Here is a 27,541-nt window from a genome sequence, read left to right as displayed (position 1 = left end):
TAAAGTACATTCCCACTTTTCTGGTATTTTATCTTGCTTCCAGATCTGCGCATATAATGTCCGAGCAGCTGAAAGCATATACCAAATTATTGTTCTATCTTGTTTTGGAAATATTTCCATTTGTAATCCCAACAGAAAAATGTCTGGTGCCTTCTTGATATTATATCCCAAAATTTTCGAAATCTCTTGCTGAATCATTTGCCAAAATTGTTTTGCCTTTTCACAAGTCCACCACATATGGTAGAAAGATCCTCCTTGTTTTTTGCATTTCCAACATCTATCCGACACCTGATTGTTCATTTTTGCCAGTTCTTGGGTGTCATATACCACCTATATAACATTTTGAAACAATTTTCTTTAATATAATAACATGTCGATATTTTCATAGAGTTCTTCCATAAGTATTCCTATGACTCCATCTGTATTTCCTTATTTATATTTATCACCCATTTTATCATTTAAGATTTAACTATTTCATCTTCCATAGACCATTTCAGTAATAGTTTATAAGTTCTTGAAATCAATTTTTCATTTTCACCAAACAGCATTCTCTCCAATTCTGTTTGTTCTTGTCTTATTACATCATTCTTGATGTCCTGTTCAAGCAAACTCTTAATTTGTTGCAATTGAAACCAATTATATTTATATTGTAATTCTTCAGCTGGTTTTAATTCCAACTTTCCGCCGTGTATTTTTAAAAGCTGTTTATATGATAACCACTTCTCATCTTTAGTATCTGAATATAATTTTATTACTTCTGTTGGCACAATCCAAAGCGGTTTCCTCTCATCCCCATATCTTTTATATTTTGACCAAGTATTTAACAGATTGCTTCTTATATAATGATGCGAAAAAACCGTCCATCTTATTTTTCCCATAATACATGTAAGCATGCCAACCAAAGACATTTCCATGGCCTTCTAATGCTAGTAATTTTCTATTTAGTAATGCCATCCATTCCTTAATCCACACCAGGCATACTGCATCATGATACAACTTCAAATTAGGCAGTTGAAATCCCCCCCTTTCTTCCGCATCAGTCAAGATTTTCATTTTAATTCTTGTTTTTTTCCCGGCCCATACAAATTCTGAAAGTTTCCTTTGCCATTAATTAAATTGTTTGTTATCTTTCACTATTGGAATTGTTTGAAATAGGAACGTAATTCTCGGTAAGACATTCATCTTGATTGCAGAAATTCTGCCCAGCATAACGAATTCAACTTATTCCATTTTATCAAATCTCCATCCATCTTATGCCAAAGCTTTTCATAATTATTTTTGTACAAGTCCAGATTTTTTGTTGTTATTTCGACACCTAAATATTTTACTTTGGAAGTAACTTCACACTCTGTTAGCCTCTCTAGTTCTTCCTGTTTACTTTTTAACATATTTAGCACATAATTTTTGATTTTTCTTTGTTTATATAAAATCCTGCCAATTCTCCATATTCTTGTATCTTATGAAGCAGCAATGTTGTTACATGAGTGGGATTTTCATTTATAAACATTACACCATCTGCAAACACTCTGTATTTATAAGAAATACCTTTCAATTTCAGTCCCTCTATCTCTTTATCTTCTTGAATTTGCATTAGCAAAACCTCTAAGGTCATTATAAATATCAATGGAGATAGAGGGCAACCTTGTCTTGTTCCTTTACTAATTATCATTTCTTTCCGTCAAATATGCATTTACACAGAGCCTTGCTTGTTCAGTGTATATCACCTTCACCATTCTTATAAAAATCTCCCAATCTCAGTTTCTCCATCACTGCAAACATAAAGTCCCAATGCACATTGCCAAATGCTTTCTCTGCATCAGCAAAAAATAAAGCTACTTTTTCAAGATGTTTCTCATAATATTCAATAATATCTACAACTGTTCTGATATTATCTCTAATTTGCCTCCTGGGAAGAAATCCTGCTTGCTCTTTAATAAAATTGTTCAAATGCTGTTTCAGGCGTTCTGCTAAAATTCTGGCATATATTTTATAATCATTGTTAAGTAATGAAATTGGTCTATAGTTTTGTACATTTGTAGTGTCTCTGTCTTCTTTTGGTATCAACGAAATACTGCTTCTTTCCATGTATTAGGGATCTTTCCATCTATTTTTATAATATTCATCTATTTCTGAAGTTTTGGTATTAACGCCTCCGTGAGAACTTTATAAAATTTTGCCATAAAGCCATCTGGACCAGGTGCTTTCCCTATCTTCAATGAATTAATTGCCGCCTCTGTTTCTCCTTTTTCGATTGGTTCATTCAGTACCTTCTCCATATTTTCTGTTAAGGGATTTTCCTTAATTTTCTGTAAATACGCATCAATTTTTTTTCTATTCACCTTTTGACTTTTAAATAGATTGGCATAGTATTTATAAAATTTTCTTTTAATTCCTTCCTGATCAGCAACGTCCTTTCCTCCTGATACAATTTTATTAATAACTTTATTTTCCCTTTTTTTCTTCATTTGCCATGCCAAGTATTTTCCAGGTTTATTCACTCCTTCAAAAGATTTCTGTAGAAGTCTTTTTAAGTTCGTTCCACTTCTTTATTCAACAAATGGCTCAGTTGGTTTTGTAATATTGTAATCTCCCTTATAATTTTCTTATTTCCAGGTCGTTTTTTAAGCTCCTTCCCCTTTATTCCTTATTCTTTATTCAATTTCTTTCTGAATGTCCATCAATTGCTTATTTTTGGCTCTTTTCTCTTTATTATTCAGTGTAATTCAAATGCCCCTCATTACCGCTTTATAGGCATCCCACACAATTTGAAATGTCTTCTTTTTCATTTATTTGGAAGAAGAATTTAGTCTCCTTTTCCAGAGATGCCACTACCTCCTGCTTCTGAAGCAAATCTTCATTTATCCGCCATCTTAGAGTCTTTTTCACTGGTTTTGCAGACCACATTATTGGATTGTGGTCTGCCCCTATTTTAGGAAGTATCTCTATTTTCTTTGTTAATAGTCCAAGATCTTTTGTAATCCGTAACATATCAGTTCTCGAGAAAGAATTATGTGTTGCTGAAAAGAGAGTATAATCACGTCCTTTGGGGTTAAATTTCCTCCAAATGTCTTCCAAATTTTGGTAGCTTCCCTTCATTATTTTTTTCCAGACCTATCCAAAATACTTTTAACTTCCATTAAAGTCTCCCATTATCATAATTTGCTCATACACCACTTGGTCTAATTGTTGCATAATGTCTTTAAAAAAGAAGTCTTTTGCTCCATTTGGGGCATACACTCCCAATAACAAAGTTCTTTTGTAATTCAGTGTCACTTCCACTGCAATATATCTACAATTATCGTCTTTAAAAATCAATTTTGGGTCTAATTCTTGTTTAATATAAAAAACCACGCCCCTTTTTTCTCCTTGGCCAATGAACAAAATTCCATACCAAGTTGTTTATTCCATAAAAATTTGTAATCCATTTGCTTAATATGTACTTCTTGTAGACAAATTATATTACATTTTTGTTTCCCAATCTAATGAAAGGTTGCCCTTCTTTTTTTGTGGTGAATTTATTCCATTTACATTCCAAGATATTAATTTGTAATCCATAATGACTTTTTATTCTTAATCTGTTCCTCCAAATTCTTCATGATCCCCCAAGAACTTTGTCATTTCCTGAGTGCTTGTAATTGTGACACTCTTTCCTTTGTATTCAAAATTTAAACCCTCTGCAAGTATCCATCTGTATCTCATTTCATTTTCTCACAGCTTTTCTGTCAATTTTTTGTACAGTCTCCTGTTGTTGATGACTTTCCTTGGCAATTCTTTCATGATTCTTACACTGCTGCCATCGACCTCCAGTGTTTTTTCAAATTGTTTGCTCAAAATCTTTCCCACCGTATCTCTTGTCACAAATCTTACTACCACATCTCTTGGTAATTTGTTTTTTCTGGCATAATCTGAATTTACCCTATAAATGTAGTCATAAAAATAGCTGGTTTCATCTGGGTCTTCATCCAAAAATTCAGCAATGATTTTTATAATACATGTCCTTAAATCAGTCTCAACAGATTCAGGCACTCCTCTCAACCTTATCTGATTTTCCGTTAATTTACAATCTTGTAGTACTGCTTTCTCCTGCATTTCTTGAATAGTGGAATCCACTGTGTCTATTCTTAAATCTTGGCCTTTCACCTTTTCTTCTACCTTCTGAACTTTCTTTAACGCTGCTTGAGAATCCTTTCTGAGATCTTCAATTTCTTTTTAAATTTCTTTTTTGATTTTTTCTGCATTGGATTCTATGTCTTTTTTAATTTCCTTTTTACTTTCTGTTAATGATTCCTTTATTATTTTTACCAGTCTTCCCTCCATAGAACATAAGAACATAAGAGAAGCCATGTTGGATCAGGCCAACGGCCCATCAAGTCCAACACTCTGCGTCACACAGTGGCAAAAAATTTTATATACACACATACACTGTGGCTAATAGCCACTGATGGACCTGTGCTCCATATTTTTATCTAAACCCTTCTTGAAGGTGGCTATACTTGTGGCCGCCACCACCTCCTGTGGCAGTGAATTCCACATGTTAATCACCCTTTGGGTGAAGAAGTACTTCCTTTTATCCGTTTTAACCTGTCTGCTCAGCAATTTCATCAAATGCCCACGAGTTCTTGTATTGTGAGAAAGGGAGAAAAGTACTTCTTTCTCTACTTTCTCCATTCCATGCATTATCTTGTAAACCTCTATCATGTCACCCCGCAGTCGACGTTTCTCCAAGCTAAAGAGTCCCAAGCGTTTCAACCTTTCTTCATAGGGAAAGTGCTCCAGCCCTTTAATCATTCTAGTTGCCCTTCTCTGGACTTTCTCCAATGCTATAATATCTTTTTTGAGGTGCGGCGACCAGAACTGCACACAGTACTCCAAATGAGACCGCACCATCGATTTATACAGGGGCATTATGATATTGGCTGATTTGTTTTCAATTCCCTTCCTAATAATTCCCATCATGGCGTTGGCCTTTTTTATTGCAAACGCACACTGTCTTGACATTTTCAGTGAGTTATCTACCACGACCCCAAGATCTCTCTCTTGGTCAGTCTCTGCCAGTTCACACCCCATCAACTTGTATTTGTAGCTGGGATTCTTGGCCCCAATGTGCATTACTTTGCACTTGGCCACATTGAACCGCATCTGCCACGTTGACGCCCACTCACCCAACCTCAACAGATCCCTTTGGAGTTCCTCACAATCCTCTCTGGTTCTCACCACTCTGAACAATTTAGTGTCATCCGCAAACTTGGCCACTTCACTGCTCACTCCCAACTCTAAATCATTTATGAACAAGTTAAAGAGCATAGGACCCAGTACCGAGCCCTGCGGCACCCCACTGCTTACCGTCCTCCACTGCGAAGACTGCCCATTTATACTCACTCTCTGCTTCCTATTACTCAGCCAGTTTTTAATCCACAAGAGGACCTGTCCTTTTACTCCATGACTCTCAAGCTTTCTAAGGAGCCTTTGATGAGGAACTTTATCAAAAGCTTTCTGGAAGTCAAGGTAAACAACATCTATTGGGTCTCCTTTGTCCACATGTTTGTTCACCCCCTCAAAGAAATGTAACAGGTTAGTGAGGCAAGATCTTCCCTTGCAGAACCCACGCTGAGACTTCCTCAATAACCCGTATTCATCAATGTGCCTACTCATTCTGTCCTTGATAATGGTTTCTACCAACTTTCCCAGTATTGAAGTCAGACTGACGGGCCTGTAATTTCCCAGGTCTCCTCTGGAGCCTTTTTTAAAGATGGGGGTGACATTTGCTACCTTCCAGTTCTCAGGAACGGAGGCAGATATCAATGAAAGATTACAGATTTTTGTTAGAAGATCCACAAGTTCAACTTTGAGTTCTTTCAGAACTCTCGGATGTATGACATCCGGACCCGGTGACTTATTAGTTTCTAATTTGTCTATCAGTTGTAGGACCTCCTCTTTTGTCACCTCAATCTGACTCAGGTCTTTCAATACCCCTTCCAAAATTAGTGGTTCTGGTGCGGGCAAAAAGTTCTCATCTTCCACAGTGAAGACGGAGGCAAAAAATTCATTTAGCTTCTCAGCCATTTCCCTATCCTCCTTCAGTAATCCTTTTGCCCCATGGTCATCCAAGGGCCCCACTGCCTCCCTGGCTGGTTTCCTACTTCTAATATATTTGAAGAAAGTTTTATTGTTGGTCTTTATGTTTTTTGCAATATGCTTCTCATAGTCCCTTTTTGCCTGCCTGATCACAGTCTTGCATTTGATTTGCCACAGCCTGTGTTCCCTTTTACTAATCTCACTTGGACTGGTTTTCCACCGCTTAAAGGAGTCCTTCTTACCTTTTACAGCTTCCATTACTTTGTTTGTTAACCACGCAGGCCTTTTCTTATGCCTGTTTGTGCCTTTCCTAACTTGTGGTATGTATTTTATCTGAGCTTCTAGGATTATAGTTTTAAATAGCATCCAAGCTTCCCCAAGGGTTTTGATCGTATGTACCTTTCCTTTCAGTTTCCTCCTCACATGCCTCCTCATCTCAGTGTATTTACCCCTTTTAAAGTTAAACATGGTTGTGGCGGTCTTTTTGGACAACTCCCTATTTATACAAACGGTGAAATCAATAACATTATGGTCACTGCTCCCAAGTGGCACAATCACTTTTACATCTCTCACCAAGTCTTGGGCGTTACTTAGGACCAAATCCAGGATCGCCCCACCCCTGGTAGGTTCTGAGACCATCTGCTCCATAGCACAGTCATTGAGAGCATCAAGAAACTCAATCTCTTTCTCTCGACCAGAACACATATTGACCCAATCAATCTGCGGGTAGTTAAAATCACCTATTACGACACAGTTTTTACGTTTAGCTGCTATCTTTAAGCCTTCCATCATATTATAATCGTCCTCTCTCTTTTGATTTGGTGGGCGATAACAAACTCCCATAGTTAAATTTCCTTTTGTGCCCTCTATTTCAAACCAAAGCATTTCTAAAAGTGAATCTAATTCTCTGATCTCAGTCTTACTGGACCGTATATCCTCTCTGACATACAGAGCCACTCCACCTCCAACCCTTCCCTCCCTATCCTTCCGATATAGCTTATATCCAGGAATCACCATGTCCCACTGATTCTCCTCATTCCACCAAGTTTCTGAAATTCCCACAATGTCTATGTTTTCTCCCAACACTAAACATTCCAATTCACCAATTTTACTTCGAACACTTCTAGCATTTGCATACAAACATCTATAATTTCCCAGGCGAGCTAGGCCCGCCACCTAGCATCCATTGCCTCCTGCCATTTAGCCATTTTTGCTTCTTCAAGTGACCCAGCCCTTGTTCGAATCTGCTTTGCTCCTGTTTTTTGCGCAGACATCACAGTCTGCCCATTGTTTAAATAGGCTCCAAAGTTGACCTCACAAATTCAGTTTTCAATTACATGGTCTTGTAGATTGGAGCATGCCCTTTTATATGAGCCTAAAATCGCCGTTCCCAGAGACTCCTAAGTCCAAAAATTAATTTTTTAAAGTTTTTATTTCTTCAAAATGGCGCCCGCGGCTTTTCTGTCCCTTTTAAAAAGTTTTTCCTTTTTTCTTCTGGAATGCACCAAAATTGATTCAAAACATATAATCCAATAGATTTCACCTTTTAATGATGATATCTGCCGGCTCCACTATTTTTTAAAGTCCCATTTTCTTTTAATTAATTTTTAAAATGTTGACCTTCTTTTAATGGCCGCCAGTAGTTTTCTATGATTTAAAGTCCTAGAGAGGGCTGGGAGGATTGCAATTTTCTCTTCTCTTAATGGCTACTTCCTTCCTCTCTTGCCACGAAATCTCATTTTCAATGGTTAAGAAGTCTCACGTTGTTTCTGTGACGCCATTTCCTGTGATGTCTTCACCAAGTCAGCAGTTCTATTTCGGAGGGGGTTGTCTGACCCGACCACAGGTATTTAAAACAAAGTTTGTTTTTCCACTTTTATCCTTATTCCTCCAATGTCATTAGTCCCAAAATTACCCCCTCCTTTATCTTCCTTAGTTTAAGATAATATAGCTAGATCCAGACCTTTGTTTTTATTTTAAATTGGTCTTATATTAGTCCCGGAGTGATATAGATTTTACCTTTTTGCCATTATCCTTATGCACACTGCTCTTTTCAAAGATTAATGTCGATCAGTTCCAAAGAAACCTTGAATCTTGGTGAATTTAAGTCAATGTAATGACCTCAGAAATCCTCTGTAGACGGTTGAATGCAATCCTTCTCCGGGGACTCTTCAAAGCCAAAAAGGAACCCCACTGGAACTCCTCGTCAGCCAAAGTAAATCCCCTCAGAATTTAATATGCATGTCTTGGCCTTCTGCCTATCTGGAAGAAGTCGGCAGCAGGTGTTAGGATCACCTTCTCTGCCCAGAACAGAGGCTCTGGTCTGCTCCTCGGCTGAGAAGCAGCTCAATCCTCCATGACCAAAGCCCGGAAGTCCTTAATGATTTTTTTCCTTATCATTGAGAACGTGTACTATTGTTAATTTCAGAATTTCCTATAAACATGTTATACTATTTCCAGAGGGTAGCCATATTTGTCTGCAGTAAACAACTAGGTTCAAGCCCAGTATTGCCTTAGAGACCAACAAGATTTTTTGGGGGGTGGGGGGAGGTTATAATAAAGGGAGATTTGACTCTTGAAAGCTTATATTCCCCAAATTTTATTGGTCTCTAAGGTGCTACTGGACTTACATTCAGCTGTACCTGTACTATTTCCAGAGATCATTGCTGTCCTTTCTGTTGGTTCAGAGGTAGCTGATTCTTTTGTCTGCTCTGGTGTATTTGTTATAGACGCTAAAGTTCATTGCTTCCATCATAGGGAGGTAGTTTAGCTTTCAAGTTTGAGACATTTAAAGAACATGTCCTGCCACTCCAAGCAAATGAGCAGATACTCTTTTGCCAGGAGTTTGCAGGAATAGCAGGATTTAATCCTGTATTTGTAGTAACACTGTTCTACCTAGTCTAAAGGGGAAATTCATCTGCCTAAATTATTTCCTGTAGTACCTTCTTTTAAATTTTATTTTACTATTAACCAGGCATGATTGTACATACCTTGGAAAATTACAAGTTGACATCTAAAGTAGGGAGACAAGGGTTGCAAAGTAGACATGTATGTGTATTGTCCAGCAGAGGCTCATTGCTAATCCTGTGTCCTGGATTTCTTGACACTTTTATTTAAGACAAATGTGTTTTATTTATTTTTAGGTGAGTTAGGGAGAATATCTGGGAGGAATGTTACTCTTCATTTAAAAAAAAAGATAAAGATCATTTAATGCATCTTAGCGATGTGTTCATTGTACAGGGGATGGGTGGGAATCAGTTTGATAGATGAGTAAACATGATTGGGGTTTTATTCCTAGGCTAGAACAACTTTGCAAAAAAGTACATTTGTAACATTATAAATACTAGCGCCATTAAAAGAAACTGAGGATGATGCTACTTTGGTCAATCTTTCTGAGTTATATTTCAATAATAAAATGTAAAATATATTTTAACTTCAGTAATCAGAAAAATAGATCTGAAACCCTGTATATTTGCTGTTTGGTCAAGGAACTGTGAAAGATGGCCTTGACAGTTACAAAGGGGAAATATTTGGAAAGTGCTATAGGTGGACTGAGAGGACAAATATGTTGCATGATTACTTGAATTGGTTAAGTATTTATGTAAATTCCAGTGTGGGTCTAGTTGTGCCAAATAATAATTAAAAGGGTGCAACATAATCGTATTCTACAGAATACTAGGCAGTTTAGAACACCAATATTTGCAGTAGAGAGAATTCTAAGAGGTGCAGTTTTTATTGTGCAGTATTTGAAACTACTGATAACTACATAGTACCGGGCAAATGGTGTTTTGTACTACTGCAGTGCTTTGTTAAAGGTTTAGTTAGTATCTATAGCAAATTAATGAGTTCTTTGAACTCTGAATGTTGGTGAACAGCTTTGAGCTTACTGCCCTATTTGGCAAAATGATTTGTTTTACAGTTTCAACTCCAATGACGTATACTGTCAAAAAATACAAATAGGTATCTGTCTTGTTAGTGAAGTGGGGGGAGGGGAGTTATCAGTTGGCCAGACAGAATATCTTTGTTGTTGTTGTTATTTTTAGGCTGCTTTTTGTTGTACGATTGTGCTGCTTTTGTCATCTGTTTCTTTTATAATTACAGTACTACAAATTGAAGTGTTATGCTTTGGCTTTCAACTTTGTTTTATTTTGTAGGGTTGCCAAGCCCCAGTTGGTGGCAAGGGAGATGCCCCAGTTTGGAGGCCCTCCCCCCGCTTCAGCGTTATCAGAAAGCGGGGGAGGGGGATGTTTGCTGGGCACTTCATTATTTCCTATGGAGAGTGGTTCCCATAGGGTATAATGGAGAATCAATCTGTGAGTATCTGGGGCTTGAAGGGGGCTGTTTTTTGAGGTAGAGGTATCACTTTTTCAGCATAGCATCTGGTGCCTCTCCTCCAAGCACCCCCAGAGTTTCAGGGGATCCAATTCTAGGAGCCCCCTAAGAAGGTGCCCCCATCCTTCATTATTTCCAGTGGGGGAAATGCATTTAAAAGGTGTGTGATCCCTTTAAATGTGATGGCCAGAACTCCATTTGGAGTCCAATCATGCTTGTCGCAACCTCTCTGCTGACTCCACCCCAAAGTCTCCTGGCTCCACCTCCAAAGTCCCCAGATATTTCTTGAATTGGACCTGGCAACCCTATTTTTTGCTCGTCTTCCTTAGATTTTATTTTAAATCAATTTTTAAGTATATTAATTTTGCTGAGATAATAAAATAAATATAGTAGGAACTTAGAAGATGACGAGATCCTTACCAAATGTATCTCTGTATACTTTACTACTTGATTTATATCAATAAAGGTACTTCGAAATGCCATTATTACATGTTCCCTGTATTCAAAATTTTGCTTGAGTATCTGTCTTTTAAAATCCTGCACTTTTAAAAGCTTGCATTGAAGTTTAAGGTTACCTTTCTCAGTACCTTGTAATCAAGACTTGAAGAGTCATAGTGATTATACTTAATAAGTAGGGCATTGGAGACAACATGTTAGTATTGCGATTCAGCTTTCCAAGCCAGACTGGTCGTAGCTCCTCACTACCTTACTTTTGCTCCATTATACCTTTTTTATATATTCCCAACTGCATTTACGACTTAAATGTACTGTGGGTAGTTCACAGCAATGAATAATAAAACCCAGGGCTTTTTTTGAGCAGGAACACACAGGAACGCAGTTCCGACTGGCTTGGTGTCAGGGGGTATGACCTAATATGCAAACGAGTTCCTGCTGGGCTTTGTCTACAAAAAAAGCCCTGATAAAACCAGCTATTGGGTCATTACTAAAAACACAGCAGAAAATCCATGCTTATTTTATTTATAAAATCCGCAACAAACCATACTCCTGGCATGTTGTAAGGGCTTCCTGCCTTGTGACAATGTTATTGAAATACCCTGCAGTTGGTTTAGGTTGTGCTTAATGATAAATTAAATTGTGGTGCAATGAACATCATACAATATATGAGCAATTATTTGACATTTATGACCATAAATGAAATTTTATTTCCCTATCACTGTTTGCTTTTTTGAATTTCGGCTTGTGTCCAGTGCCATTTTCCATTGTTGAAAGGGTACTTTCCTTGGGGGGGGGGATTATTTGTTCCAATTCTCTCTCAAAACAACCCTCCCCCTCATACACAGACTGTGCCCTGTGCTATTCCTGGGGGGTAATCTGCACCCCAGGAATAGAGTGTGTTTGTGTGTGTGTATGTGTGAGAGAGTCTCATTCTATGAGTTTTGCTCCATTCATGGATCTTGGGTACAAGCCAGCATTCTCTTTGAAAAATATTTATGTATCTCCCTGCCTTATCTGGAGCCTCCAGTGGCATTCCGTTGAAGACAGTGATGCAAATGGTGCATTCTCTCTCTAAACTCTTTTTAATCTAAATGGCTTCTAAGCTTCATTTTTATTGTCATTAGCATTATGGCTTCTTATTTGAAATCTAACTAAATGGAAAACTTTGCTTAACTTTTGTTATCATTCTTTTTCTAAACTGGCATTTGTGTTTATCTGCAGGACCGCACGAGAACTTTTGACATGCATTCACTGGAGAACTCACTAATTGATATAATGAGAGCTGAAAATGACTCACTGAAAGGTAAACTTAGATTACTATCATTTTGTAATACATAGGATAACATAATTGTGTAGAATATGAGTAATTTTCAGAATACCTAAGGCAGCTTGTTTCCCTTACTACATACAGGTTGGTTAGTTGAGCCTGCCTTTTTCATTTGCCTTGAAAAGAAACTGTTGGTATAACGTTTGTCTATATCGAGTGTTTTTCTTACCATGTGAAAATTTAAAAACCTAGGCCATGTTTGTCAGTGCTCCTGGCTTCAAATTTGCAACATTTTAAAATTAAAGTTGAAGCCTTATCTAATGAGAGGCAAAATATACCTTTAAAAGGTAGTCCCCTGTGCAAGCACTAGTCCTTTCTGACTCTGGGGTGACGTAGCATCACGATGTTTTCATGGCAGACTTTATACAGGGTGGTTTGCCATTGCCTTCCCCAGTCATCTGCACTTCCCCCCCAGTAAGCTGGTTACTCATTTTACCAACCTCAGAAGGATGGAAGGCTGAGTAAACCTTGAGCCGGCTAACTGAACCCAGCTTCTGCCAGGATTGAACTCAGGTTGTGAGCAAAGAGTTTGATAGCAGTACTGCAGCTTTACCACTCTGCGCCACAGGGCTCCAAAATATACCTAGCCAGCTGATAATTTCCCTTAATATTTAATGACACACATATATAGTGAACAATACTTTTTTTATAGAATAAGCTGCAGGGTTTGTTAGAATACTGGGAATTTTGTTGTAGCATGGGGGTGGAACACTTGAGCTAGTCCTTAGGCTATGTAGGTAATGCTTATCTCATAAACTGGAGTTGCAAATGAGTCAAGCATTTATCTGCTATAGAACTTTATTTACCTTTGGTTTGGATGAAAATTCTAGGCTCTATTGTCAAGAGTCATTATAGCTCCTTTGTAATCTTGGGATAGCTTGAGGTACAGTAAGAATTAAATGAAATATTGTAGCACGGATAATAATGAACATGTGAAACCTGGTGGCTGTATGCTCCAGTTAATTTGCTTTGGTGTGTCTTTGCATTATGGAAAACCAGCCCAGTAGCCAGGATTTGAAGAATTGGGGGGCCCTGATTTTTTTTTCAGGGGGCACATAGTGGCCCCACCCTCCATGGCCTTCTCTCCTACCACTGCTGAGGAGGAAAGCTGCCAGATCGCTGCCATACAGTCTTCCCCTCCCCACAGCTGCCCCAAGGTGATCCCTTTCCACCCCTCTTCCAGCAGCTCTGGTGGGGAGCCACTCAGAGGTTTAGATACGTGTTGCACGGTCTCCTATAGAATGATCCAGCTACGCAAGCCCGGCGGGATAAAGGGGGTGGGGGGTGGGAGGCGCTACCAAGTCGCAGCTGACTTCTGGGGCTACAAGACCTCTGATTTGGATTTCTTCCTGTCGGAGGGCGAGCCGAGGCTGCCCAAGTGCAGCTCCCACCCTCGTTCGGGTGGCCAGCGAGACCAGGCCAGAAAACCCTGCAGCCAAACATCACCTCTCAACTGATCCCCAGCCCCGGGGTGCAGCCGGGACCTTCACTTGTGTGCGCCAGCCTACCCTACCCTGCCCTGTCTGCAATGGAGCCATCCGCCCCCTACCTCTGCCGCCCCACTTGAGGGCCAGAATGGCCTCTTCTTGCAGGCGCCGTCTAGCCCAACGTCAGCCCAACATGGAGCTTAACTTTCAGTCCTGGGCACTGAAAATGCCCCGTTGTTTCTGCTTACTGAGGGGTCAGAGATTTCTTCCAGCCCCTAAGCAAGCAGAAGCAACTCGGAGCTTAACTTTCAGTCCCGGGCTCCAAAAGTGCCCTGTTGTTTCTGCTTGCTGAGGAGTCAGGGTATGACTATCTGCCCACAGGACAGAAGTCTTGGATGTGTGCTCGATACAAGGAGCTCCTGGTCCTCAGGGAATGAGTTCGTACCCTTGAGGCTGAGGTGACTGACCTGGAGAAGCAGAGACAGTCACTCAGGGGAAACTCTCAGGGACGTATTAGATGAGCCCCTCTCTGAATGTGGCAGCCTCGTTGCTGCCAGGGAGCATAAGGGTCGAGAGGGAACATGGCACCGTGCTGAGGATAAGGGGAATGCGCCCTCAGGAGGGACCTCTTCTTCAGTTGGTGAGTGGGAATCCTTTCGCGCCAAGGAACCATCTCTGGGCAGGGAGAGAGGGGGGGTCTTGGTAGTTGGTGATCTGAACCTTAGGCAAGTAGACAGCTGGTTGGCAAAACCGCGTACTGACCGTATGGTGACTTGCCTGCCTGGTGTGAAGGTAGCAGACATTACGCATGTAGTAGATAGGCTGATAGACAGTGCTGGGGAGGAGCCAGTGGTTGTGGTGCATGTTGGCACCAATGATGTGGGGAAATGCAGTCGTGAGGTCCTGGAGGAAAAATTTAGGCTGCTAGGTGGGAGACTTAAGGCCAGGACCGCCAAGGTAGCCTTCTCAGAAGTGCTACCTGTTCCATGTGCAGGGCTGGAGAGACAGGCACAACTTAGAAGTCTCAATGTGTGGATGAGACGATGGTGTAAGGAGGGAAGGTTTTAAATTTGTTAGGCACTGAGATGCTTTCTGGAACAAGCTGGAGCTGTACAAAAGAGACGGTCTCCACTTGTCCCCAGATGGAACCAGGCTGCTGGCGCTTAAAATCAAAAAGGTGGCAGAGCAGTTTTTAAACTAAATCTTGGGGGAAAGCCGACAGGAGATGAAATGTCTCTGGTTCAGGAGGACTCATCTCAAAGAGAGGAAGGGTAGCTGTTACTTTTCTACCGGGTAATGGATCAGAGTTGTCCACTGAGATGGTGACAAACGGTATGAAATGTCTGCCAAAGTCTCAAGGCGGCAAGAGGAAGGTTGCGAGCCTAACTTGCCTGGGAAATTATAGATGTTTGTATACAAATGCTAGAAGTGTTCGAAGTAAAATTGGTGAGTTGGAATGTTTAGTGTTGGGGAAAAAGTAGACATTGTGGGAATTTCAGAAACTTGGTGGAATGAGGAGAATCAGTGCTCCGAAAGTGCCCTGTTGTTTCTGCTTGCTGAGGGGTCAGAAAATTCTTCCAGCCCCTAAGCAAGCAGAAGCAACAGTGTATGATGAAGGCAGAATGGAGAAGGATGCAGCTGAAGCACTGGAGGCTGGTTAGGGGCCCCAAATAAGGGGGCCCTGCCTAGCAGTCAGGGGGTTGTGACCCCACAGGCCCCCTCGTAGCTACGAGCCTGTGGAAAACATAGTTCCCAGGTGCCAGTAAACCTACTGCAAGATCTCTGCTTCTGTGCCTGCCTAGGCTGGCAGATGCAATCTAGCAGCCATGATTCCCCTTGGGTTTAGTGAGAGAGGTGTTTTTTAAACCCATAGGAACTACATTTCCCATGATGCTTAGTCCATTTATGCTTGAACCTCAGGATGGGCTGAGGTTTAAACAAGAGAATTAGGGCCCCCACCACCACTCATACTTTGGTTTGGCTCCTGTAGTAATTTTTTGCCAATGGAAGGCATTTTCATATGCTAGTGGAAGGTAGTTCCATTCATGAATGTAAAAAATGAATAAATGTGTTTGTCTAACAAAGCAAATAATGCTGTTTCCACTTTTATCAACCAAAAAAATCAATATCTTTGAGAGATTTATGAAACTACATAATCTGTTGAGAAAATGGTTTGAATCAAACATAGCAGAAACTTTATGTTATCCAATTCATTTGTCTTGCTTTGGGTCAGCATTTAAGCAACAACCTTAAATTACAAGTCTTGAGGTTTCATATATCTGGCCTTTTATTTATCCACTTTGTCCAGAGGCTTTTGTTCTAGTTTGTTACTGACCTTGGGGTGACTAGAACAGATTTATAGTCTTCCTTGAACATAATTTTTTTTTCCTATTGCTGATGTTACTGCTAGTAATGGAATTAACTCACACTTTAATAGTGCTTCATGTCTAGAAGAACCCCCAAATGCTTGACAGACTGGCTGGCCAGAGTTACTCCAGCCCACTTCTGGGGTGAAAAGCAGCAGCTATTAATGTCACTAAACCCACATAGAGATTTAGAGTGGGGAGTAAATTATGTGGGTAAAACTTGTGCAGAGTTAACCTCAATAGCAGATCCCCTCCCCCCCCCCCCCACATACAGGGAAACAGAAGCCAACCCAGGCTCAGCAAGTTTCCATTGCTAAAGCTCAACTTTAAAACATGTGAAGGACTGCACATATGGACATACTGCATCATATCAAAGAATAACAAACTCTTATCTCCTGTTCTCTAGGCATATGCTGAAATCAGGCATCTAATTTGCCTTCTCTGTCGGATGATCTTTACACAGTATAATTTTTGCTGCAAGTAGTGTTGGGTACAGGCAACTTATCATGGCCAGAACAGTAGTAGAATGCTTTCTTTGTTTAGTTTCATATGTGTCGCTGGTGCCGGTCCAAGAACATTTCAGAAGACATTTAGTCTCCTGTATAGTGCAGTGGTTACTGTGGTTGGATCCAGAGATGTGGAAGCAGACTTAGTCCATAAATGGACTTAGTGCAGTTCTGCTTGTACAAAATCTCGTGCAACACCTATTGCTTTCCTCTTTAGTATAGTGTCCAGATATTAGTTGCATGAGATCTTGTGAAAGTGGGGATTTGATAAGGCCCAAAATCGACATGACAGCATCCCTCGCGTCCAGGTGGATGTTTTCACCATATTGAAATGATTTTAAAATGCTACACGGACCCCATCCTGACTGGGCCTGCAGCACGGAGGGGCTGAGGGATTTTGTAGTCTCTGCGCACCTTAGCAAGTGCCAAAAATGGTTGCCCTGCATGACTGTTTTGTCATGTGAAAAGGGGGGGGGGCAAGAGTACCAGGGCCTTGTGGTATTTTCAGATAACTTTAAAATAGTGATAACATTTGTATGGCATCATCACCATAAGGATGTCATAGATCCAAGTAGGCAGCCGTGTTGGTCTGAAGTAGTAGAACAAAATAGGAGTCGATTGCACCTTTAAGACCAACTTAGTTTTTTTCAGAATGTAAGCTTTCGTGTGCTCTCTAAGCACACTTCATCAGACGAGGAATCCGGCACAGCAAGCAGAGCCATACATAGCTGGTAGGCTACCAGCTACGTATGACTTTGCTCACTGTGCCAGATTCCTCGTCTGATGAAGTGTGCTTAGAGAGCATACGAAAGCCTACATTTTGAATAAAACTAAGTTGGTCTTAAAGGTGCAATCAACTCCTATAAGGATGTCATGTTTTAAGTTTGGCTTAGTGAATCAACTGCTGCCATCTGTTTCTTGCATTTCCACTTGGGAAAGAGCTCTAGCACAAAAGGAAATTTTGTGCTAGGTCCACCCATCAGCCTTCTCCTTTAGTGGGGGAAGTCGTCAAACAGGTTAGTTCACACCTCCTCTCACTCCAGGCAGAGCTATGCAAATTTGAGTATGCCTTTCCAGGACAGAGCAGCCCCGTGGCGCAGAGTGGTAAAACAGCAGTACAGCAGTACTGTGGTCTGAACTCTCTGCTCACGACCTGAATTCAATTCCGGTGGAAGCTGGATTCAGGTAGCCGGTCCAAGATTGACTCAGCTTTCCATCCTTCCGAGGTCGGTAAAATGAGTACCCGGGGGGGGGGGGAAGTGTAAAAGACTGGGGAAGGCAATGGCAAGCGACCCCATAAAAAGTCTGTCGTGAAAACATTGTGAAAGCAACGTCACCCCAGAGTCGGAAACGACTGGTGCTTGCATAGGGGACTTTTCCTTTCCTTTTCCAGGACAGAGCGGGGATGCCCTTTCAGTTTGAATCCCCCCTCTGCTGCAGCAGGTCAGCAGAGCTTAGTTTCATTTACCTGAGAATTATTAAAGTGTTATTAAAGTGATTAATACTAACTTTAAGTGTTATTAAAGAGTTATTACAAATCAGAACTAAGGCAGGAAGATCTCACTAATCTGTATGAAGAGAGGTTCTTCCAGGAAGGTCCAAGGTTCTGGATCTCAGAAAAATAAAAACCGCCTGAAGGAGAAGACCTCCCAGTTCAAGGCTTGGACAGGGGAAAGGCTGCACTGGATCCAGAAGCAGCAGGTAGACCAGGTGGGGCTGAGATTTCAACAAAAAAGCCATCAGCAGCATGGGCCTCCCTTCCGTCTGACAGGGAAGCATCGGCCTGATGGAGGTTGTGGTTGTGATGGACAATTGATGATTGTGATGCAAGCGCTGAGCTTGCCATTGTCAAGGGCCCTGGAGGCTAATTGGGGACCCTTTACCCACCCAGGACCCCAGGCTGGGGTTTCTTGCACTGGTTTTCCCTTAATACAGGCCCTGTGTACTCCAATGGGCCTAGCCACAGCTGTGAGAACTCCCAACACTGCCGGCATGCCATATTTCCACGCCTTTTTAAGGCTGCCACAAGTTGATTGGGTAGCTCAGGCCTAGAGGCCTCCATGGATGACACCCCCCCCCCCGCCTACATGCCCCCAGCTATTCACCCACCAGTCAAAATCTGAGGGGGCGGCAGAGTCAGCCAAGAACTGCTCAGGGGGTGGGGGGAAAAGAGAATCTGAAGGCTCAGGGAAGACTTTAGCAATGATGCAGGCAGAGCTCTCCCCCCTTTGCGGCTTCTGACTCCTCATCTCCTCCTCCTCCTACTTCAGAGAGGGGTTTGTCAAGATCTAAGAGCATCAAGAAACTGAGTAGGAAAAGACTGGCAAAGGACTAAGGACAGATAGGGAGGCTTCTTTAAAGGCCCCTTATGATCAAGCGCCCAAGGAAGGCTCAGTGAAAATGCAGGCAGCATTCTGACTCATATTCAGAGATGGAAGGGGTTCAGTCCACTCATACTTATGCCATGATTACCTCAGATAAAGAAAAAGGAGAATGGTCAGAGGAGGAGTCTGATGCCAAGGACAACTCCTCCTATTTCAACCAGAGCACTTTGAAAGCCTCCTCAAAAAGGTCATCACCAGCTTTAACTACAATTTGGAATTGGTGGAGAAGCTTGCTTTTCCAATCTGGACTTCAGGGGTTTCAAGAACCTGGCTGAAAGCTTGGTGGTTTTCCTGAGTTTTTTGACGATGTACTACAAACCAAGTGGTCACTTCCGGGCAATGGTTGCATTATACTCAGACACAGTATTATCAAAAGATGGTGACAACGTCTTGAAAGATCCCATGGATAGAAAGAATGAAACCATGTTTTAAAAAGCACGTGAGGCATCCTCATTAGTAATTAGGGCTTTTTAGCAATTAGGACTGTCCTCTCAAATTTCTCATGAGTGGTAGTGGTGTGGTCAGATAATCTATTGCAAGGCCCAGAACCAGACCCTCTGACTCTCAAGAGGTTCCTACTAAAATGAAATTAGCAGCCCACTTCATGGCTGATGCCTCCTGAGACATCATCCAATTTTGCACCAGAGCACAGGCAGCTAAAGTAGTGGTAAGGTAGAATTTGTGGCTCAAACATTGGAAGGTGGACCTGCTGTCTAAGTCTAAAGAGGATGACAGTAACCAAAAGATATACCATGATGTAGATGCTTGCATATATCTCTAATCAAATAAAATTATCTCTCCAAAAATAATAATAATAAATAAAACAATCTGATATTAAGTGCTGTTTACTTGTAAATTATAAGTCTTTATACAAGGTCTACTATCTAAATAATGTCCAAGGAAAAAGTCCAAAATGCAATCTATATGAAACTACAGGAGGTAAGCATAGTCTCTACAGTTACTAGATATAATACAAGGTTGAAAGAAGGGATTCTCATATCCAAGCAGATCCTCTTCCTTCTATAATTCTTGTATCAAAGAAGAACCTCCTCTTCCATAATGACATGGTCTCGAAATCTTTCAGGACAAGATTCAGCACAGATACATCCTGATGAAAATGGACAACATCTTAGCAAACACTCATGTAAAATAACAAGGGGGAACCAGGGTGGCTCGTCTTCATCAGGAAGCAGTGCACATATTCCAGTGACAGAAAAGCATCTGATGGCTCAGCATGTTCAGAGCATGCTGAACACTTGAGTAGATTGGATGACTCGGGAGGACCTGAACTAGGCAGAATGGTCCCAGAACACTCAAGTCTTTCAAGACGCTGCAAAATGCTTCAGGATACCTGTCATGGACCTATTTGCAACATCAAGCAATCAGAAAGTTCCAAGGTTCCTCTCAAGATGCAAAGGCTGCAGAAGGGATAGACATGATGTATCTCAGTTGTCCAAAAGACCTTCTATTTCCTTCAACACTACTCAACAGGGTGCTGTGCAGAATATGCAAGAAGAAGGCAGAAGATTTCCTCCTAGCTCCCTTCTGTCCGAGGCATCCTTGGTTCTCTGAGCTGGTCCAAATGTTGATAGCTGACCCTTGGAGAATCCCAATCAGAGAGAACTTGCTGAGTCAGGGCCCTATCCTCCATCCAAATCCAGATTCAGTCAAATTGACAGCATGGAGGTTGAGCAGGAAAATTTATAGCATTCTGGTTTACCTGAAGATATCATAGATACCATGTGTCAGATGAGAAGACTGGTGACCAGGGGCATCTACAATTATACCTGGTCAGCCTTTAAGATATGGGCTGCATTGAAGTGAGTGAATCCTCTGATGCCATCTCATCAAAATGTAATTACCTTTTTGTGCAAGGGATGGAAGAGAGGTCTCTTAAGATCTAACACTCTTAAGAGGCAAGTAGCCACCATTGCTGCTGTACTGGGCAACTGAGGATTAGAAGATATGGGTTCTAACAGATATATTAAGCGGTACTTAAAGGGCACCATGCAATTGGCTGCTGCAGTCAAACATAGACTTCTGGCGTAAAGCCTATCAAATGTGCTTCCGGTCTTAACTAAACAACCCTTCAAACTGTTGAACTCCATAGGGTTGAAGCTCTTATCATGAAAAGTTGCTTTCCTGGTTGACCATAGCTCTCTGGATTAATGTATGTATATGGAAGATATATGAGATCCAGGGTCTCAAGGTGGCTCCAGGAATTACAGCTCATTCCATGAGAGCAGCTGCTACATCAGCTGCCTTCGCCACTAGAGTTCCAATCAAGGAGATCTGCAGGGCGGTTACCTTGTCATTTGCAACCTGACCAACAAAATTCTATAGAGGATGCATTTGGGGGAGAAGGATTCTCCAAGTAATTTGTAGTGTTTATCCCACCCTGTTCTTAGCTTGGTTGCATAACCAGTTTGGATGACTTCCACCACTGAAGGAGAACAAAACATTGGACTTACCTGAAGATTTCTTCTCTTCAGTGGGGTGAAGTCATCCAATTCTCCCATCACAGAGAAAAAAAAGAGGGAGAATGAGTTTTTAATGTTTGTGTTATTGGTTAAGTTCTCGTTAATAAAGTTGTTAAAGTTACTACTTGAGTCATAATACATTATTGGAACTGGGCTATTTTATGTCTGGAAGGGGCACCCTTGCTCTGTTCTGGAAGTGCATACAAAAAATTGCATAACCCTCCCTGGAGTGAGAGGAGGCATAACCTAGCCAATTTGGATGACTTTGCCCCACTGAAGAGAAGAAATTTTCAGGTAAGTCAATGTTTATTCTGCATTTTCTTTCTGGAGAGGAGTGCTACTGAGTTTGAGCATGTTATGATCTCATTATCACAGAGTAACCATAGCTATTGCCTCTGCATTTTAGATTAGAAGGGAATTTCAAGTTGACAGATAGCTGTCTGTATACTTTGGGTGTTTTCAGACAGTGGAGATGTATCTCTTCCATTTTTGCAAATAACACCCCCCACCCCACGCAAAATACATACGTTTGCATTTAAAAAAAAATAGTGACCAAAACAACTGCTTTTGTTTTAGTGTGCTGGGGTTTATAGATATGACTGGCAAATAATTAAATCTTTATTCAGATTCTTCAGATGATTTAGTTCTGCAAAGAAACAAAAGTTCTGAAAAGTGTAGTTAATTTTTACATATGCATCACAGCTGGTTGTGTCAGAAGAGGAAAGCCCTCTTTCAAGTGGTGCCTGCCACATTTGGTAAAGACTTGCCCTTGAAATATGTATTTTAAAAATCTGCTCCCTGATTAATGGCAGAAGCTGCTTAAATTTTATTTTCTTGATTCATTCTTGCAGCCCTGTTTATGGGGGCTGTCTTTATACCGAATCAAAACTCAATGATGCATGGTGATTTTTTGCTTGGCTTGGAAGATTGTACATATGAACTGATGAATTAACGTTTTGGATGCAGGACATATTGGGGTGTACATATGTTGACTTTATTTATAATATAATAATAATAATAATAAATTTTATTTGTATCCCGCCCTCCCCGCCTAGGCAGGCTCAGGGTGGCTAACAACATTTCATAAAACATACAGTAATAAATAAGGCCTTAAATTAACAATATAAAACTTTAAATTTAACCTCACTAGAAACCAGTCAATATGATTAAAATTTTATCACTTAGTCTGACAGTGATGATGGCATTTGACGCTAGTTCTGTCAGTGTATACAGTTTACCGAGCGGTAATTGTTAATTAGATAGCGGTAATCCTTAATTAAACAGCCTTGTTCAGCCGTCTGTATATACTAGCCTGAAGAGGGTGGTCTTGCAGGCCCTGCGGAACTGTTCAAGGTTCCGCAGGGCCCGCACCTCCTCAGGGAGCTGATTCCATAGGGCAGGGGCCGCGGCTGAGAAGGCCCGTGCTCGGGTGTTCTGAAGTTTGATTTCTTTCGGCCCCGGGATAGTCAGTGTATTTTTTTCCAGCTGACCTCAGTGCTCTCTGGGGTTCATACAGGGAGAGACGTATGTTAGCCAGCTATTACTTGTGGCCACCAGCAGTTACTTATCTTCCCTTAAGTACTCTCACGCAAGAATTTCAGAAAGAAGAATTTTTTTCTCATTTCTGCTCAAATGATTCCTGTTGCTTACTGTGTCTAACCTATAATGCAAATGAGAACTCCAAGGACGGATCTGTGTGCTGCCGGGCATCCTGCTCACCAGAAAGACATGGGCACTTTCCTCTGGATAAATGGATTTGTAGATGATAGGCCACATCAATCAGATCTGTGTTGGCCTGGGAAATATTCCATGTATTTTCTATTGGGTACTTCATCCCAGTAAGAGCTGGAGAAAAACTGGCATGGCTTCTGTTCCTAAACACGCAGTCTAGGTTAATTGCCATCCTAGCAGAACTAAACCGTTTTCGCACACAGCTCACCTCGCAGTCACAATCCTGTTCCCTCCGCAGCGTCCGGTCGGATTTCCCACCATCTGCACCGAAGTTACAGGAAGTGCCGTGGCTTTTGCGTAGCAAACGTAAACTGCTAAAACCCAGTTTACATTTGCTACGCAAAAGCCGTGGCACTTCCTGTAACTCCGGCGTAGATGGTGGGAAATCTGACAGACGCTGCGGAGGGAACAGGATTGTGACTGTGTGGTAAGCTGTGTGCAAAAACGGTCATAGTGTAAATTATAATTGCTTTCGTGGTTCTTAAGCACAGAGGTTCCATTCATAGGCTAAATGTTTTCATTTGCAACATACATTATTTTTGTTTACTCAAGGCAGATTTTTAAAGTATCTAAAGTTTAAAGCATGTAACGTTTTGTATCATGACTGGCATACTGTGTTGCATTCATCACATCTGGTATAGACATGTGGAAGTCTAAATCTGACTGCTGAGAATACTGAAACTCTCCTGAAGACAGCCAGAGGAAGCTGGAGTGGATCACAGGCAAACACAGAAAGGGGGAAGGCAGTCAAAATCTTTCCTTTTCGTTTGCCTACAGTCAGTCCCAGCTTATTCTTGTATCCATGGGAACGTAAAAATTCTCAGTAGTCAGAATCTAGCCTGCATGTAGATATTTTAGATGCGATAACTTAAGGTAGCCAGGGACTTACTGAAAAATTTGGGGCCCTGTGTCAATTATTGCTTTACTTTTTTACTATTCTAATTCTAACCCTGTTTTGTGTTTAATATTAATCATAATTTTAACTGAAACCAGGAAATGAAACACATTTACAAATTTGGATAGTGTTTACTGTGGACATTGTAATCGGTGCAGATGTAGTCTTTAACTGTATTTAGCAATTAAGGACAAAAATGTGGGAGAAAGTGGTGTGTGAGCTGGAGGAAGGAATTTAAGCCATGCCACCTTTTCTACTCATAGTTAGAAGTACTATGTCTGAACATATGAAGCTGCCTTCTACTGAATCAGACCCTTGGTCCATCAAAGTCAGTATTGTCTGCTCAGACTGGCAGCGGCTCTCCAGGGTCTCAAGCTATGGTTTTTCATGCCTATTTGCCTGGACCCTTTTTAGTTGGAGATGCCAGGGATTGAACCTGGGACCTTCTGCTTCCCAAGCAGCTGCTCTACCACTGAGCCATGGTCCCTTCCCAATGAGTGGTTCCTTGAATTCTTATGGAGGCTTTTCTATGATATGGTGGAGCAAGTTCGGCTATAGGTATACAAATGTTCTTGTTCTCCCAAATAAGAATTAACAAGTGAGATTATACCTTAACTTTAGCATTTGGGGGGGGGGGGGGACCCTTATATGTTCAACGGATTATTTGAAGTTTGTAGAACACTGGTTTTTCAAAAAGTTTGTAAGGAATTGTGCCATTGCTATACTTTTTATTGATCTTTGGAGTAAGTGACAATAGTAGAAGAAGAATTATTATCCTGGGTACACTGAATAAGGTGGAGTTGAAAATTTCTGTTGTGTGTGGGAATAGTTTATGAAGAGTGGTGGGATCAGTTTTCTTTCTAACATTGTCGTAGGGTGTGTCCTGTTACAACACTGATAGTGTGAGATCTCCAGAATACTCTGTTCTGTATAGCAGGAGTTTTTGTACCAGGATAGCCTTAGAGCAAGCATTTCATATACTCTTAGTTACATAAACAGGCAAATATTGTTCCTCGTTTCGCTCCATGTACTGTGTTCTCTCTTGCTGAATTTATCCTGCTGCATCCTGGGCACACAGAACAACTCATAGCAGGGTTTTTTGAGGGGTGTATGCGTGGAGTTTTCTGCTTTGGCAGGGGGGTATAATGGCAAAACAGTTACGCACTTAACATGTAAATAGTAATATAACTTGTTCTTCATGAATTCTTCCATATTTGTTTATTATAAGCAGTTGTTATTTTCAGCTGATATTTATATCCAGAAGAGTTTATCTGAAACCTTTTGTTTTCTTTGAGATATCTGACTGTTATGCTTGACCAAGAAGACCTGCTTTCCCTTGTCATGGCCATAGTTATTAGATAGGACAATTGGAATATTGCTAAGCTACTGATCCAGTGCCTTCTTGTTCCTGTAGAACTTTGATATAATCGTCTGCTGACTAAAAGTGGTGTAGGAAAAAAAGACCAATGAAGTAGGGCAGTGGTAGCATGAGCCCTCGGCTAATACAGTGTTGTATGATATTAATGAGAAGCAAAATCCTGCACTGTTTTATTGATATATTAATGATTTTCCATTGTGCTGGTGAAAGCAAATATTTTTTTTTAAATGGCAAGTATTTTAGTAGTTATGAGCATAATTTAAATATTTTAATTCTCACAGATTAAATTATTAAAGGTAAAAGTAGTCCCCTGTGCAAGCACCGGTCGTTTTCGACTCTGGGGTGACGCTTTCACAACAGTTTCATGGCAGACTTTTTATGGGGTGGTTTGCCATTGCTTTCCCCCGTCATCTACTCTTTCCCCCCAGCAAGCTGGGTACTCATTTTACCGACCTCGGAAGGATGGAAGGCTGAGTCAATTTGGAGCCAGATACCTGAACCCAGCTTCCGCCGGGATGGAACTCAGGTCGTGAGCAGAGCTTAGGACTGCAGTACTGCAGCTTTACCACTCTGCGCCACGGGGCTCTTGTTTAAATTATTAAAACATTTTATATACTTTTGGCAGTTTGGACCTTTTACTGCTAAGGCTGTTCAAGCTGTTTTATAATTTTCTAGAATGGAGAAAATGATGGTAGGATTAATAAAAGCTGTTAGGGAGAAATGCATCAAGGATAGCCAGAAATGTTTAATACATCAAGAATAGCCAAATATATAATTCTGAAATGCTAAAAGTGTTGTGCCTTGACACACATAAGGCTAATTTCTTGTCTTACACAAAAGTCATGTTGGTTCATTTGTTAAGAAGAAAAAAGTGAATGAATGAATGTTTCCCTTTCTGCTTCACAGCGGTGGTGTCCTTCTCTTCATTTACTGTACTATGGACAGATGTGGCTACTATTGCTTATTGTATAGATCATGTAGGCAGAGGGCCAGATGACAGGTGGGAATGAGGATCGCTTCCCTGGCACCTTTGGTGTTAATGTTGAAGTACATAAGACTGCGTTTTCCAGGTGGACCCCAGTATGGTGGATCTGATGTACTGAATAATGTTCAAGGTACCAGGAGAGACTTGGGGGGGGGGGGGATGGAAGAGATTCTTATTCTTCTAGCTGTCTCTTGTCTCCTTGGGCAGCTGGTCCTGTTCTATAGCCTGCCCCAGCCTATAGCACAAGTAAGTGTGAGGGGAGAGAGGTCAAGGGAAAGAGTAATTATTCCATTTGGGTGATGAAAATGGGTGAAAACAAATGACTATAGTAAAAACTAACAGAGCTCAAGAAAATGAAAAAAAAAATGCACATGTCCAAATCTAGCAAGCAAAAAACCCTCTAAATAGTTGTTTCTTTTGTATACTGCTGTGCTGCACATGTAAAAACAATAGGTGACAAGATCACGTTGCAAGGAATCTTGAGAGAAGTTTGGGACTTGCAGCTGTCATATTCAGCTAGCACAGGCATTCTGGGAATAATGCTTTACAATATCTGAGGAACCTGACTAGAAGAAGGCATTTTGTGACCCTCCTGTGGTAGACTATTTCGTGGAATAGTCCATCTCCCTAGTTGGGTGTTAACATAAGTGAGTTAGTCAGGCTGTTATAAGTACTGTAAAATTTGCATCTCAGAATAGTTTGTAATACAAAATTAAGCTTTGATTTTAAATCTTTTTAAATAAGGTTGTAACACTTTTTAGGCTGGAGATGCTTTATCTTGCGGCCATTTGCAGACTCTGAAATTAACTGCTAGGCTCTGTCCTTGTGAACATCCTTTGACCTGTGGCCTTTTAGAAAGCCACAGCTGCCCAGTGTATAAAGTTCAGAGAGCAAATGAGTAGTTTATTCACCAATGGACAAATAACACAGTTCACGGAAATTTTGCTTAATATATGGCATTATAATAGTTCTTTTAAAAAGTCACCTTTCAATGGGACATGAGTGTTGCTTTTTTAGTATGTCGTATCTTAGTGTCTTAAACATATTATCCTGTTCATATTGAACCAAACCATTGATCCATCCAGTTCATTATGATCTTTTGTGCCACCCAGTTGGCTCTCCGGGAACTCAGAGTCTTTTCCAGCACCTGCCACATGAATTCTTATTTACCTAGAGATGCCAGAGATTGAACCTCGGAG

General features: G+C 40.9%; 1 protein-coding gene across 3 annotated transcripts in view; it reads left to right on the top strand.

The window, feature by feature from the left end:
- CPEB4 (cytoplasmic polyadenylation element binding protein 4) overlaps window positions 1-27,541 on the top strand; it is a 94,401-nt gene that overhangs the window by 18,710 nt on the left and 48,150 nt on the right. For all 3 annotated transcript variants that reach the window (XM_060240567.1, XM_060240569.1, XM_060240568.1), the window contains exon 3: window positions 12,085-12,166. In XM_060240567.1, coding sequence (XP_060096550.1) covers window positions 12,085-12,166 — 82 coding nt within the window. The remainder of the gene's footprint in view (window positions 1-12,084; window positions 12,167-27,541) is intronic.

The sequence above is a fragment of the Heteronotia binoei genome, chromosome 5, assembly GCF_032191835.1.
Source record: "Heteronotia binoei isolate CCM8104 ecotype False Entrance Well chromosome 5, APGP_CSIRO_Hbin_v1, whole genome shotgun sequence".
NCBI lineage: Eukaryota > Metazoa > Chordata > Lepidosauria > Squamata > Gekkonidae > Heteronotia > Heteronotia binoei.
The sequence above is the reverse complement of the archived record's forward strand: the minus strand, read 5'-3'. Positions and strand labels throughout refer to the sequence as shown.